The 16056-nt window shown below is 40.9% G+C and overlaps 1 protein-coding gene across 1 annotated transcript in view; it reads right to left on the bottom strand.

The window, feature by feature from the left end:
* CCDC38 (coiled-coil domain containing 38) overlaps positions 1 to 16056 on the bottom strand; it is a 49225-nt gene that overhangs the window by 31494 nt on the left and 1675 nt on the right. Inside the window, exons 2-6 of the mRNA XM_044226328.1 lie at positions 13094 to 13206; positions 10775 to 10828; positions 7086 to 7186; positions 5131 to 5296; positions 291 to 355 (exon numbers count right to left, since the gene is read on the bottom strand). Of these exons, the coding sequence (XP_044082263.1) occupies positions 291 to 355; positions 5131 to 5296; positions 7086 to 7186; positions 10775 to 10828; positions 13094 to 13206 (499 nt within the window). The remainder of the gene's footprint in view (positions 1 to 290; positions 356 to 5130; positions 5297 to 7085; positions 7187 to 10774; positions 10829 to 13093; positions 13207 to 16056) is intronic.

The following is a 16056-nucleotide window of genomic DNA, read 5'->3' as shown; positions in this document are numbered from 1 at the left end:
AAGTGAACAAATGATCTAACTGCTGCTGGGAAGGAAAAGGAAGGAAAAGCAAGACTGTGAGATGACAATTTGAACTTGGCAATGGGAAGGTCACTGAGAACGTTCAGAAAAGCAGTTTTGGTGGAATGATGAGGAAAAAAAGCCCAACTGAAGTTGTTTAGGAAAGGATCAGAGGTGCAATAAATCTGGAACATGTAATGAAAAAAATAAGCTGTTGAGGTGAAAATTTGGCAATGCTCTGCCAGAAGTCCTCTGTTTGACTAATGGGAGAAAAAAATTATTTTTACTACCTCCAGCAGAAACCTGTCTCTCTGGTCATTAATAAATTCATGAATAGTCCTTTTTGTGTCCGCACCTTCAAAGAAAATTGAAATAGACCTAGGTTTAGTTCATTATCCCTCAAGAGCACCTATAATATAAAAGCTATGTAATTAAATTACTGTATATGGTATGTATCTGACTTAAAAACACTACTATCCCTTCAAATAAAGTTTTTTTCTAATCACTAAAAAACTAATTTCCTAATAGTAACGACCATTTATTTTGTGTCCATCATATTCCAAGAACTTTATTAGACATTTTAAATAAATCGTTTTATTTGATCCTAACAATAACCCCAATGAGGTACATATTTCTGAACCCATCCTGTATGTGAGCTCAGAGATGTCAAGACACTTGCCCAAGATAACAAAGCTAACATGTGGGAGAAGGGGCATATGACTCCGAAGCCCATGCTGAAGGAGACGGAGCTGTTTTAAATCTTAGTGTTTTGGCCAGTCTGGATATCAAACCAAAGTCCTTTGGCAAAACGTGTGTGGGGATTTTACGGCAGGAAGGAAAAAGATGACAACTAGCTTTACCATCTAATAATAAAAAAGACTAAGTTTTCTTTCAAGGTTTCTTCATTCTGGAAAAATTACACATAGGCTGCATTTCAACAATGTTCGCTTCATGAAAAACAAACAGAATGTGGTATAGAACAAAGTCTCTTGATTAAAACATAGATAAAACTAGAAATAAAATAGTGTTTCCTGAATAACCAGTGAGCCCGTGCTGCCCTGGGAAGCCCAGAGTCCCGTTGGGTCGTATTCTGCCCCCGCCTCTTAATAGCTATGAGGACCTGAGTAAATTATTCACCCTCTCCAAGCCTCAGTTTCTTTGTCTGTAAAAATGAGGATCCTAACTGTGGTAGATTGTATTATTGTTCCAAACTATTTTCTGCCCCTCTGTGGAGGAAAATCATCTCCCCCACCCCTCACTGGTGTTGGGCTTAACCACTGACTTGATTTGGCTCATGGAATGCCAGTGACAGTGACCTGCATGGCTTCCAGGCAGAAGTTTTAAGAACCACCACTGGTTCCCTTTTCCTCCCTCTGCTGTAGCTCCAGCAACATACCAGTCAGGGGCTGTTCCTTCAGTGCAGGACCCAATGAAAAGCACCAGCGTTGAAAGGTGAATGACAAATAAACTTATGTTGTTGCAAGCCACTGAAATTGAGGAATGGTTTATGACCACAGCAGAAATTAGTCTAAGTGGGTAATTACTATTACCTCTACCTCATAGGGTATTATGAGAAGAAGGAAGTGAAGCAACATTTTATAAAACATAATAACTTCTTTTTCTTAGACAAAGAGAGAATGAGAGAGAGCCCGTGAGCTGGGAGGGGCAGGAGGAGAGGGAGAGAGAATCCTCAGCAGGTTCCACATCCAGTGTGTCAAGAGTAGAAGCTTAACTGACTGAGCCATCCAGACACCCCAACACATAACTTCTTAACAATTGTTAGCTATTATTAAAAATACAATTACAATAAGTAATCACTTAATTTTTCCAGATCAATAATAGCAATATAATGATTATTTTAATCATAAAAAATAGTTCTGTAATTATGGGTGACAACAAGCCTTGGAGTCGGACAAGCATTAGTTTGAATTCCGCATCTACCTAGTGACCCTTAATTAGTGATTCAATCTCACTGAGCCATTTCATCAGAGGAGGAGAAGAGAAACATCTAACAGCATTTTGTTGAGGATTAGATAAAGTAACATAGGTGAAGATAATAAGCACCTAGCGATAATGGTTTTCTTTTTAATACATAAAAACTTTTTATTATAGAAATTCTCAACATTCGGGGCGCCTGGTTTGCTCATTTGTTAAGTGTCTCCTCCCTTTGGCTCAAGTCATGATTCCAGGGTCCTGGGATCCAGCCCTGCATTGGGCTCCCTGCTCAGTGGGGAACTTCTTTCTCCCTCTCCTGTTCCCCCCTGCTTGTGCTCTTACTCTGTCAAATAAATAAATATAATCTTTAAAAAAATCCTCAACATTCATAAAATGAACTGCCCTGTACCTATCACCTACTTCAACACAATCAGCATCTTATCTCTCTTGTTTCATCTATTGCTCTCCCTCATTCCCCTCTCACTGGAATATTTTAAAGCAAATCCAAGCCATCATTATCATTTAATCCATAAATACTTTAGTATGTAACTCCATCAGATAAAAAAAGCTTTAAAACATAGCCATAATATAGCTATAATCCCCCCAAAATGAATAATTCCTTAGTATCATCTTATACCTAATCTGGGTTTAAATTTTCCCAGTGGTCTCAAAAGTAATTTTTTAGAATTAAAAAAATTAAAATCTAAACAAAAATCAATTTGGTTGTTATAGCCCCTAAAGTCAACTTTCTATCTATAACTGCCATCCCTACCTGCCTCCACCCACGCACAACCTTTTCTTTATGCCATTTACTGGTTTAAGGAAACAGAGCAGGGGCGCATGGGTGGTTCAATCACTTAAGCGCTTGACTTGATTTTGGCTCAGGTCATGACCTCTGGGTCATGAGATCGAGCCCTACGTTGGGCTCCTTGGAGGCATGGAGTCTGCTTAACATTCTCTCTCTCCAATCCCCTGCCCCTCCCCCACCCCCTCTTTCCCTCTTTTAAAAAACAAAACCAAAATGAAAACCAGACCAATTTCCCTGTAGAATTTCCTGTATAACGGATCTGGCAGATTGCATCCTCGTGGTATTATTTAACATATGCTCAATCGCCCATGTTTATCTGATCAGATTCAGGTTCAATTTACCTAAAGAATATTTTTAGTAGAAAAGAAGCATGAAAGTGCTTACTGTCGCTTTCATTCAATCACTTATGATGGGTCACATGAACTGGAATACATTTCAATTTTAAAAATCCTATACTGTCCATTTACTAAATATGAGAGTCATGCTTACCATTTTAGGCTACTTTAACATGGTACTATCTGGCTGAGTTGCTGTGATTTTATTCTTTCTGTGATCTTTATTCTGGTAATTCTGAAAGATTCTGATGTGATCTTTATTCTGGTAAATAGACTGGTTATAGTGGGTTTCCCACTTTGGCTCTTCTAGCTATCCAGAAGGGTTTTTGAAACAAGGAGACCATGTATGATAAAACCATCTTCCAAGCACTAGTGTCCCTCAACACCACTCACTGGGGATGTGATCCAGTGGTGTCGCCCCTTGGAGTAAAACCACAGTCAGGCTTCCGGCTCCCTGGAGGGGGAGATAGCACTTCTAAGACGAAGCCCAACTCATCTGTCTGTGACAGTTGCCTGCGTAATTTCTTTGAGGTGATCTAGCAGTTGGCTACTACCACATACACAAGAATAAAATAACTGGGCTCACAAAGTAGGGGTCGCTTGCTCATTTTATACCACATAGGCTTGTCTTTAATCAGAATTCAGGCAGGAAACATGAGGTTGGTAAATGGGCGCTTCACCAAATCAAATCATGATTAGAAAGTCTGAGGGGAATTTCTTTATTTTCAGTGAAAATGTCCAAATGTCCTTATCTGTGTAATCAGCAGAAACTGACAACCTGATTTCCATTGCTGACAGAGCTCAGATGGTCTTGGATAATACCAAACAATTTTACCATTTCCTTTTAAGAGTCTAGTGTATTTCATTTACTGTTAAGAGACCGGTAACCCCTCTGTCAAACAGCCTGCTGTCAAATAGGGTCATCTGCAAAGTCATATTTGCTTGTTCCCTCAGAAGTGGTACTGTGGCATGGATTTTTGAAGGTAGCCACTTTGTGTAGAACTCAAAAGCATGTCACGTATAATTTTAAGTGCTCTTGATGACTTAGGGTTCACCATTCTACAGAGATGAGCTATGAGACACAAGACTGAAGCTAGCTTTACCCTAACCACGGTATAGTCACTGATACCGCCATGTTGCCTGACATTTTTGCACTTCTTTGTACAACTATAGTGCAGAATACGCACCTCCAAGATCTAAAAGAGTTAACATGGCTCCCCTCTTCTATGCTAATTATTGACTCCAAAGTTCTTTCCCAAGTGTTTCTTTTTTGTTGCTCTCTGAAGATTTTTTTTTTTTTAATCACAGTTTGGCAGAGTTACCAAATTTTTAAGTTACCACAGCAAATCCTGGGCACTCGATGTATCTTTCTTCCTCTTTGCCTCCCTTCCTTTGTTCCTTACTTTTTAATTTTAATTTAAAAATTTAGTTAAGACTCATCCTGGGGGAAGATTTTATGACCCCATCATCCTATCATTAATCACTTCAACCACACTTTAAACTGCTTTCTATCTCATTTGTAAGCACTTCTTGATCTGATAAGTAAGAAAAGTCAATGAAATTTTGATTACCAGATTGTTCCTTTTCATAGAGCAATAATTAATATCCTGTAATATTTTATCTTGTTGCCCTCAAGTGCCATTAAAACAGGTTGTGTTTTTGCAACAACAGGAAATCCTATTTAATTCTATTAGCTTCCTGATTCTGGATATATAAACCGTATGGTGCAGAAAATCAACACTTTGCTTTAGAAAGTTTCTATATATTTCTACATTTAGAAATGGGTTTAAATGGCTGTAGCTATAACCTTTAATACTGTGTCATTTTAGCAATGACTTTCTTCCTTAGAGCCATGAAAATGAGTAACAGTGTATTTCTTAGAACTATGTTATTTAAAATAGATTTTGTCCCAACTCTCAGTTTCCATTTATAAACACCCCCAACCATAGTATGAGACAGCATACTTTTCTTTTTAACCTCCAGAAAGCCCCTAAACCTGACATTAACAGTAAATACTCAAAAGAATATTCTTAAACAGTAATCTAGACTTACCTTCTGTTAATCTTAGAATAAGAGAGGGATCTAGCCCAAATTTTTCAAATGAGCCGCCAGCTGTGTCAGAGTAGAAAGCTACTTGGCCCAGGTGTGAACGACTCTTCATTCGAGATGAAAATGTAGACTTCTGGTAGACTTTCATGCTGCGGTTTATAAATTTTTCCTGCCCAAGTGCAAAAGTTGAAAAGAATTTCTAATATGCCAAAATAATGTTGTCTTTAAAAATAATGATCAGATATAAAACTATCATTTACAGTAAGTCTTTTTCTCATTACTGATATATTAAGCAAGCAACTTTGAGTTCTTATCTCTGAAGGAGCGGGTATAGTTTACAATTCCTTCTCTTACGAAGCTGAGCACAAATATAAAAACATTCAATATTTACTAAACATGTACATCATAAATATGAGCCTGGGAAGGGTTTGGCATTATTTTCAATTTCTTTTTTTTTAAAGATTTTATTTATTTATTTGACAGAGAGAGATCACAAGTAGGCAGAGAGGCAGGCAGAGAGAGAAGAGGAAGCAGGCTACCTGCTGAGCAGAGAGCCCAATGCGGTGCTCAATCCCAGGACCCTGAGCAGAAGGCAGAGGCTTTAACCCACTGAGCCACCCAGGCGCCCCCATTTTCATTTTTATTTTTTAATCCTTGTCTTGCCCAACTGCAGGAACTTGGAAATTCCACTGATTTGAAAGGACTGTTTCTGTGGAATTGAATGGAAAACTTGAGAGGAAAAGGACCTTCCAAGTACACATAAATAAATCAGACTTTGAAGTTCATGGATCTTTGCTCAATTTAATTTTGGACACTTTCAATAAAACTATACAACACAAGCATAAATCCTTCACCTTACAGATGAATCTGCTATTGAGCATTTCAAGATAACTTCTTCATTCCAAATGGGATTTAAAAAAAAAATCCTATAATCACTCTTTATCTCTAGGAATAAGGACAGCAAACCTCTTGAAATCCAAATCATGTATTGAATGGCATAATAATATAAGTAGTGAGATTAACTGAAAAACACAGCTTTGGTAGCCTCATCTCTAATTTAGCTTCATACCAAATAATTCTAAAATGACTCCCTCCTCCACTTTTGTTCCTTCTTCCTTCCCTGCCCTCTTCCCTAATACACACATACACATTCTCTATCTGTATCTGCCTGGCAAATTTTAACTTCTTCTTAACAATTCAGCTCTTGCTATCTCCTCAGTGATGTCTTTGTGCATGTGTGTGCACAGAGACAACCACAGACACACATACACACCACCACCACCATCCTCTCCAACAAAGATGCTCACTCCTTTCTCTACATGTCCATGTCCTTTGCTCTATTACTGTAATGTATCAGTCTAAGATATCATTGGATGCAGATGCACCATTATTTTATGCACTGCCTGTTGTGCATGGTGTCCCACCTATATAAGTTGGATCCCAATTTCAGGAATGAGAAAATGTGGGAAAAAATATGGGCAATGGGGACACCTGGGTGGTTCAGTTGGTTAAGCAGCTGCCTTTGGCTCAGGTCATGATCCCAGCGTCCTGGGATCAAGTCCCACATCGGGCTTCTTGCTTGGCAGGGAGCCTGCTTCTCCTTCTGCCTCTCTGCCGCTCTGTCTGCCTGTGCTTGCTCGCTCGCTCTCTCTGACAAGTAAATAAATAAATAAATAAAATCTTAAAAAAAAAATATGCACAATGAAGTGGGATATACCATAATTGTCGTATGTGTTGGTCAGAGTGTGTCTGTCTTCCCCCAGTAGGCAATGATCATTGGGTCCTTCCCATGGGCTGGATGCTCTTCCTGTTGTGCATGCTTATGCTCCAGCATAGCAGGCGACGCACACATCCACACCTGATCCCTTGTCTTCACCCAGAAAAGTTCATAAAAGTGAAGGATAAGAAGATAAATTTCTAACATTAATTTGGAGTGGGCTTTTAATAAAACTTTTTACCTTTTTCTTTGCTGCCATTTCATTTTCTTTGAAAAGAAAGAGATCTTTGAAAAAGATCCTATATGGCTTGTCCTTTTTGACTGGTTCATCTTTTCCTTTATCTGTAAAAAAAAAAAAAAGGAAAAGTAAAACATGTGTCGTCCCTGTTTTGTTGACCAGAAGGACCAGGCTTCCACCAGCCAGGCTGGAGCAGGTGGACAGGTGGGTCTTTGAGGTGGAGGGCACAGGCAGCCCTTGCCTCTCCAACTGAGGTAGAGATTCAGGGCCTGGATCTCAAGGGCAGAAGACACAGCTCATCTGTCTGTTTCCCTTGGCACCAAGCACAGTGCTTAGTACTTCGAGGGAATGACTCTATATTTGTTGTGTAAATAGAGAAGGGGGCCAATTACAGGGTAGTGGGATGTTATCTTGAGGCATTAAGATTTTGCTTCTTCTGGTTACTACAAATATATGTACTAATACCCTTACACTGCCATTTTGGCAGCAATAGACACAGTCACTACCCTTAGGGACATCCTCGGCCCAGACTAGAGAGTCTTAAAAAAAAAAAAAAATCAAAGATAGTGACAAGTATGGGCAAGGGTGTGGAAGAATTGGAATCTTAACATTCTGCTAATGGGAAGGGAAAATAGTGCAGCTTCTTTGGAAAACAGCATCAAAAAGTTGAATATATAGTTGCTATGTGACCCATCTCTTCCACTCCTAGAAATGAAAATGTATGTCCACATGAAAACTTGTACATGAATATTTATAGCAGTATTATACAGAATAGTCAAAAGATAGAAACAACCCAAATATCTATCAACTGATGAATGGGCAAACAAAATGTGGTATATCCATACAATGGACTATTAGTCAGCCGTAAGAAGGATACATACTCTAAGACTGATGAAACTTGGAAATATTATATTAAGTAAAAGAAGCCACATGAAGTCCCTACATTATAAGATTCCATTATATACCATGAAATGTCAAGAATAGGCACAACCATGGAGGCAAAATGTAGATTAGTGGTTGCTGAGGGCTGGACGGGAGTTAGGGGCTAAGGGGCACAGGGTTTCTTTCTGAGATGATAAAAGTGTTCTAAAATGGACCGTGGTGATGGTGGCATGTATCTGTGAGTACAAAGCATGGACTTAAATACTTAATAAAAAAGAAGCCTGGCCATAAAGGGGCTGGTGAAGAAAAGGGAGAGGAAGGGAGGGAGGGAGAAGTCAACTGAATTTCTGAATGAACTTTTTGTTTTTATTCATAAAATCTGATGGGGAGCCTGGGTGGTTTGGTGGGTTAAGGCCTCTGCCTTCAGCCTGGGGCATGATCCCAGGGTCCTGGGATCAAGTCCCGCATTGGGTTTTCTGCTCAGCAGGGAGCCTGCTTCCTGCTCTCTCTCTGCCTGCCTCTCTGCCTACTTGTGATCTGTCAAATAAATAAATAAAATCTTAAAAAAAATCTGAAATGATAAAAGGTCTTTCTCTTTTTCTTTCTTTCTGGCTTTTTAATGCTTGGGGGTGGAAATTTTGGCTTCAGATACCAAGAGCCAAAAGTAGGAATTCTGGAGCTTTGAAGTGACACTTTAAGTCAGAGAAGAGGAAGGGACAACTGAAAACACATCCCCCTTCCTGCCCCAGCCCCTGCACCACTTTCACCTCCCAAATACCAGAGTATCTTGAAAGTGCGCCTCCTCTCTAAGTGGCTGAAAGAGGCAACAGGGCCGGGAGTTACTGGCTGGAGCTTAAAGGCTGCCTGAGAATGAGCTGCTTGCCAGGGATTCAGTTGGGAAAGTGGGAATGTCTGGGATAGAAACTTCAGGCACGTTTTTCTGTGGGTAATGGGTTAGGAAGAAAGAAAATTGCAGAGGTGGAAGCTTTGAGCTTCTGATTCACCTTGTCGGTAAAGGAGGGATCTCCTGCCCCAAATAGTATGAGATGATTGAACATATGACACTCCACACTGGACTGATGAGATAGATAGAGGTTTATTAGTCACTTGAACTCACAGCTCAGGGAGGAGGACACCACCTCCCATATAGGGCCACATCAAAGAGGTGAAGACAATACATGAAATCTTAGGCCTTGTAATACATGAGCAGACAGTTGAGAGGGGTCCAGGCAGCCGGGCTTGGAGACAGCAGGAGTATGGAAGGGCATAGCCAACAGGCTGAGGCCCAGGAGGCAACAGAAGTCAAGGACCCAAAGGTTCTTGGGCTTGAGTGGCATTGCCAGAGTTCATGACCTGTACCCTATACTCTCAGGCCAGAGCTAGGCCTGACATCCCAGGAAGGGACCGCTGATGTCCTCCAAAGGGTGAACCATTGGTAGGCTGGACATCTCTCTCAACCAACCCTCTCTCCTCCCAAGAAAAACCTCGCAAACTTACCACAAGATGGTCCACCCTAGGTTGCTTAAAGTCTTGAATGCCTGAGTTTAAATTCTGTCCGACCAGGTTTCAGGGTCCTGGATTGACAAGATATTTTTTCCCCTCCAACTCCAAACCCAAGTTCCTTTTGGTTATAAAGAAATAGAAAAAAAGTAAAACTCTAAACACTAAGTATATTAGTTTCCTATGGCTGCCATAATAAATGGCCACAAACTTGGCAGTTTAAGACAAGGGAATTTCTCTCACAGTCCTGGAGCTCAGGCGTCCCTCATCAAGGTGTCAGCAGGACTACGCTCCCTCCAAAGGCTCTGTGGGAGAATCCTTCCTCATCTCTTCCAGTTTCTGGTGGCTTCAGGCATGCATTGGCTGTGAAACTCCAATCTTTGCCTCCGTGTTCACAGGGACACTTGTCATTTAGGATTTAGGACCCACCTTAAGTCCAGAATGATCTCATCTTGAGATCCTTACCTCAATTACATATGAAAGACCCTCTTGCCAAATAAGGTCACATCGCAGGGTTGAAGACACGGAGAGCTACCATTTTGGAGGGACCACTTTCAACCCACTCTAACAAGTTTCCTGAACTATAAACTCACTCTAAGCACTGGCCCTTAGCCAGTCCTTCTCTCCACCTGAATGACTTCCTAGTCACGTGGAACTGGGGCCGCCACAACAAGTTACTGCAAACAGAGCAGCTTAAAACAGCAGGCACGGATTCTCTCCCAGTCATGAAGGCCAGAGGTCCAAGAAGAAGGTGTGGGCTTGGTTCCTTCCAGAGTCTCTGAGGAAGAATCTATGGTGTGAATTTCCCTGAGCCCACGGAAAGTGCCTATGGAACGCCTGTCCCCTGTAACACACTCTTGGTGTTATCCAATGTTCAAAGCTTTGTCAAACCTGTCAGTGACAAAGAAGCTATTCTTCTATACCGATAAATATGAATTCCTTGTATACTTTTAAAGGAGCAGGAGGAGGAGAGAAAGGCTGGAAAAGGAAAGGAGAGGACAGATTTTGATAAAATGTGGTTATTCATGTCCTTTATTATGACAAATAATTGAGTTGTTTTATGTCATGAAATTCCTTAGCAACCTAGCCAAATATTTAATGCCTCTCCGATGTGAAGATTTTTTCTTTGCAGAATTAAAATTGGAAGAGAAATTTCTCTTCTCATTAGGCCATTTATAAACTCCTGACATAGAAAGGCCATGTGTGATGCTTGTCATGAGCCATTCTCCTTTTGCTACGTTCCCAATCCACCATGGAGACTGACCCTACCAGGCACAAAGCAAGAACTCATTGACAGATTTCCTCTTTACCTTCAGGAGCCCGTGATACCGGCAAAAAAGTTGATGACATTTTGTCTCCTGGCCCTGTCCAAAGAAAAGGAAATGCATTAAAAATAAACTCCGTAAAACTGAGCATCAGGTGATATACGCAAGTGTCGAGTCACTAAATTGTACACCTGAAACTAATATAATGCTTCATGCTAACTGGAATTGAAATAAAAACTTAAAAAAATAATAAATTCTGTAAACCTTGCGGAAAGGGGCTGAGTTCAACAACCAGTGATTCCAAATAGCCTTCATTGCTTTTAAAAGCACAGACTCTTTGATCCAGCAATTCCAAGTCTGGGAACGTACCCCAAGAAGAAATCAGGTAAGTGGGCAAAGTAAATATGTACAATAATGTTTGTTGACACGTTATTTCATAAACAGGGAGTTGATTAAATAACTCTGGGATACCCATAACTCAGATTGTCCTGTGGTCCCTCAAAAACAATGCTCTGGTCACTAGTCCCTCGGTTAACTATCTATTAAAAGTGAAAAACAAGGGGCACCTGGGTGGCTTAATGGGTTAAGCCTCTGCCTTTGGCTCAGGTCATGATCCCAGGGTCCTGGGATTTAGTCCCACATCGGGCTCTGCTCTGCGGAGAGCCTGCTTCCCCTTCTCTCTCTGCCTGCCTCTATGCCTACTTGTGATCTCTCTCTGTCAAATAAATAAATAAAATCTTTTTAAAAAATATGGAAAAACAAAATATTTCCAAAGGGCGTGAGTGGTGTGGATAAAAGAACACCTGCCAAATCAGATGTTTGAAAAATAGTTCTCCAAACATCAGTTGGGGGGGGTGTGGTCTTCAATTTGGAGCAACCCCTCCTCATATTCTATTGGGTTTGGGATTAGGGTTAGGTACCAAATATAAGGAAGTGACCCCCCAAAACTCAGTTATCAAAATAAATAACATGTTAATGCAATTTTTAAAAGAATTCCAGGGGGAAAAGTCCATGGTGAACAAAATATTAGGATTTTAATACAGATGGGATCTGACTGTGCGCCCCATGATCCCAAGAGTGAGCGCCTCCCTTGCCACACGTACGTTCCGGCCCATGGATCTCATCTTTATGTACATTTTTGATATTTTGTTCATCGTGGAATTTTTGCATTCATTTTTATTTTTAAAAATAGTGAACTAAAATTTTGTTGGTGTTTGCCCTCCCCTTAGGTTTTGCACCAAAGGTACACATTTCCCTTGCTTCTCCCTGATCTTTGTCTTGACTTTTTACACTTTGTAATATTATTATTTCTCAATGAGCTGTGTAATGTTTACAATGAAAAAAAGTAGCAATGATCCTTTCACAGGGGAGGAAAAAAAGGATATTCGGGAGTTTATATAAAAAGGTGTGTCCACACAAGAACAATGGGACAAACATCCCATTTCAAGCTGCCCATTTAAATTTATGCCTCAGGTCTCTCAAAGAGCCACATTGAAGAGACTCCAGAGGCATTTCTAGCAGATGATTAAAGATGCCCACTTTGGAATGGAGAAGCCAGCTTGATATTTACAGATGGTTTGGTTTGATATTTATAGATTTGATATTTACAGATGGGTATTCACAGATAGTGAGCAAGATCATTTAACATTCAAAAAATATTTATTGAGTACCTCCTATGTGCTAGACACTGTTCTGTGTGCCCCAAACAGGGCAATTTAAAAATGACAGCAACAACAGCAAAAGACAGAAAAACACACTTTCTTCGTGGGGCCTACGTTTCAATTACTCAGCAGCTCTGAGCCTCAGTTCCTAATCCATCAAATGGGAATATAATTTCCCCTCTTCAAGCTTTCATGAGGTTTCAATGACGTCATGTGTATAAACCAGCAGGCAGGGCGCCCGGCCCACACAGCAAACTCAGTAAGTGGGAGCAATTTTGTGCTAATATTTACCAAGGAGAATGTGATTTTCCTTCCAGTGATTATAAAAACGAAAATGGAAAAGAGGGAAGAAATTATGCTGAAGCTTATAAAAGAGAAAAGATTAACAAAACACCTATGTCATTGATGTTATACTTTTTCAGATTACTGAAGATTTTTTTCCGTAGGCATTGGATTCATTCTGACGGTGGAAAAGAAGGGTCAGTGAAAGCTTGACAACAGTCTGCTGGGTTGATGTATTTGGAATTTGGGTGGCCAATAGTAAAGATTTGTAGGTTTTTGTAGATTTATGTGCTCTGCACTCATCCAAATCCCTAAGATTCTGCTCGGTTCTTTGACATACATTTCCTCTTTCAATTCTCCTATCTATCTAAATTCATTCCCCTATCCAGCTCCACTTATGTTCACTTTGTCTTAAGCCTACCTGGAACAAAAATCTTCATCCCTGGATTCTGGCACTTATCCCCTCCTAGAAAAACCAGAGGTGGTTGTTCCTCAAAGCCTACTGCTAATAGCAGGTATCTGCTCTGACTCCATCTTTCCAGGAATTCATAAAACATGTGAATGGAACCAGTAGTCTCTAGAAGTTGTTATACATGAATATGTACTTCATACATATTTATCTCCCTATTGATGAATGAAGGGTTGGTAAGGAACCCAGGGGAGAAGAAAAGAGACAGCTATTTCTAGAAGGGATTGTAAAGGTCTCTGAACTAAACCAATATAATGGGCCAACCAGGAAAAGAAAGTCAAAGCCAGTGAATGTCTTAGTTGTGCAAAATCAAAGTAGCGTGACTAAACAAAGTCTCTGTACTAAAATAGGGGGGAAATGTCATTGGATTGCATAGCAAATGCCAATTCACACCAAAAATATATGTTAAAAATATGAAACGTATGTTCAAATCCAACTTCTGGCAGATGAAAAAGATGAGGGGCTCAGAAAAAGGAGGGCTTTAAAATGGTGATGTGTGACTTCAGGCTGTCATTTTCAGAGGTGGCAGAGGCCAGTTGTGAATAGCAAGGACTGTCATTATGTTCCTTAATCCCCATGCCTCAGTTTCTCCGTTTTTCAAAAGGTCAGGTGAGAATGGCGCCTACCTCAGGAGATGGTTAGGTGAATTAACATGTGCCCCCTTCCCCACTTTGGACAGCATCAGGGGCTCAGTGAGCACCACAGCAGCGTTAGCCCATGGGGAAAGCATTCTAGAGAGGAGGATGCCTGGTGTGTACGAGGAACAGCAAGGAGATCCATGGAACTTCAGCTAGGTGAACAAAGCAGAGTGACAGATGAGATCAGAGAGATCGTGAGGCTCTGTGGGCCATGTCCTCAGTGAAATGAGAATCTGGAATGAGCCACTCTGCTTGCTGAGCTGGGAAGAGACTGTACAAGGGAGTGAGAGTGGAATGAGGCCCCCTGCTGGGAGGCTACGGTCCCTGGGAGCAAGAGACCATGGAAGTGGTGAGAGGTGGTCAGATTCCAGAGACATTTGGAAAGGACTGGCTGACGGTCTGGGCGTGGGGTAGGAGATAAAGAGCCTGGGAAAGAAAGGATGGAGTTGCAATAGATGGAGACAGAGCGGCTGTGGGAGAAGGGGCAACTGGGAACATCAAAGGTTCAGTTGGGAACATGTGACATTTGAGATATGTTAGACATCCAAGGGAATGTGGGTGTAAAATACACTATTCTCCAAAGTGAACACCATACCGGTTGATTTAATGAATGCTAGCATTCCTCTAACATTATGCAATTACACGTGGCCGCCCAGTCAGATGTTTGATGTGTATCATCCCAGGGGGAGCGTGGATGACACTTTGGAAAGACCATGGCCTTGACGGCAGGCAGGTTTGAATCCCGCCTCTTGCTCTTACCAGCTCTTTCCCTTAGGCCTATCTGAGGAAACTCCGTGCACCTTAGGTTCTTCTATACAGTACAGATGTTTTCAACCACAGGTAATGCATGCAATGTGCCTACTCACGGTAGGCTGATAGGGAAATAATTGCCTATAATTTCCTAACGTAGATATTCCAGATCTGTCTTCTCTCTAGTCTGCTCTGTCTTGCAAATAACTACAAGCATTGAAAAGGAGGGATAACTGACAACCAACTTTTGTAAGAAACCCTGAACTCAAAATTCTCGAAACTGATTCATTTGCGAGGAATCTCAAGCAATATCGGTGCAAGTGTGGGGAACCTGACCCACCTTCGTGCACATTCTTAACATTCCAAGCTTCGTGGAAGTAGAAAAAGAGGAGTGGGGTTTTACAATGCTCAACCCCAAAGTCCAAGACCAACTCCGAATACAATGAACGATAACAGTATCTACCCGATATTATCCGAAGCAGTTTCTGTTTGATTTTCTCAACAACTCTCTCTACAACTCAGGGGAAATGGATTTCCAGTCTCTCAGTAGGACATAAAAAGCTTTGTTGATCTCCCATATACAAACAAAGATTAGACAGATTCAGACCAAAAGCCTTGCGGTTTTTGCCCACCTCTTTTCCACCCACTTGGACAAATACTAGGAGAAGAGGCTGTAAACTGTGTCCTTGGATGGTGTGGAGAGACCAGACTTAGCAATTTTTTGTTTACCTGAGAGCCAGGAGCCAGTAGGTCCTTGGCCTGTTCAATGACCTGCCTCTTTCGATTAGGTCAGAAGCAGAGCACAGTGATGAGGAAATTACCTTCAGCTTGACCTTTAAGGCCCTGCTGGCGTATTTTGTGTAGACTTTCCTGTTGACATTTCTGACTGCCCCTTTCGCAAACTGAAAAAACAAAACAAAACCAAAAACCCCCCTGTGGGTTGTAAAACATACTGTGTTAAGTGCTATAGGGATGTTGGTAATCACTGAGGAAATTATAATTATGTATTTAAAATTATCTATAATTATGTATTTAAAAATGACCAAGGAGGAGAGAAGCCACCCTTGTCCTTGCTTGTGCAAACCTCTTGCTTGCAGGGGCTTCTCAGGCCATGTCTCTGTCACCCACAAATCATCCCTGTGAATAGAGTGACCATTCCTTTTTGACTTCCCCAAAACGTCATGGTACATTCTGTGAACTCAGAAGGGGACCTCATGGCCGGAATCTTCTATTGAATTTAATTGACCAAAAAGAGAAAAAACAGGATTAAAATAAACTAGCTGCAACAGCAGAATAATAATGATGATGATAATAACACCTATTATTTAGAGCTAGTGACTGGGCGAAGTGTTTTCCATTTCATCTTCTCTAAAACCCAAACAAGACCATAAAATAGAAAGAAACAATTACCCTATGGGAAGATGGATGGAAAACTGAGGTTTGGGAAAATTAAGGACATTTCCCAAGGTCAAACAGCTCATCAGTGACAGAGTGGGATTAAGACCAGTTTATGGAAGACCAAAGCCT

This window comes from Neovison vison, chromosome 12, assembly GCF_020171115.1.
Source record: "Neovison vison isolate M4711 chromosome 12, ASM_NN_V1, whole genome shotgun sequence".
In the NCBI taxonomy this organism is placed as follows: Eukaryota; Metazoa; Chordata; class Mammalia; order Carnivora; family Mustelidae; genus Neogale; species Neogale vison.
This window is presented reverse-complemented; position numbering and strand designations above follow the sequence as displayed.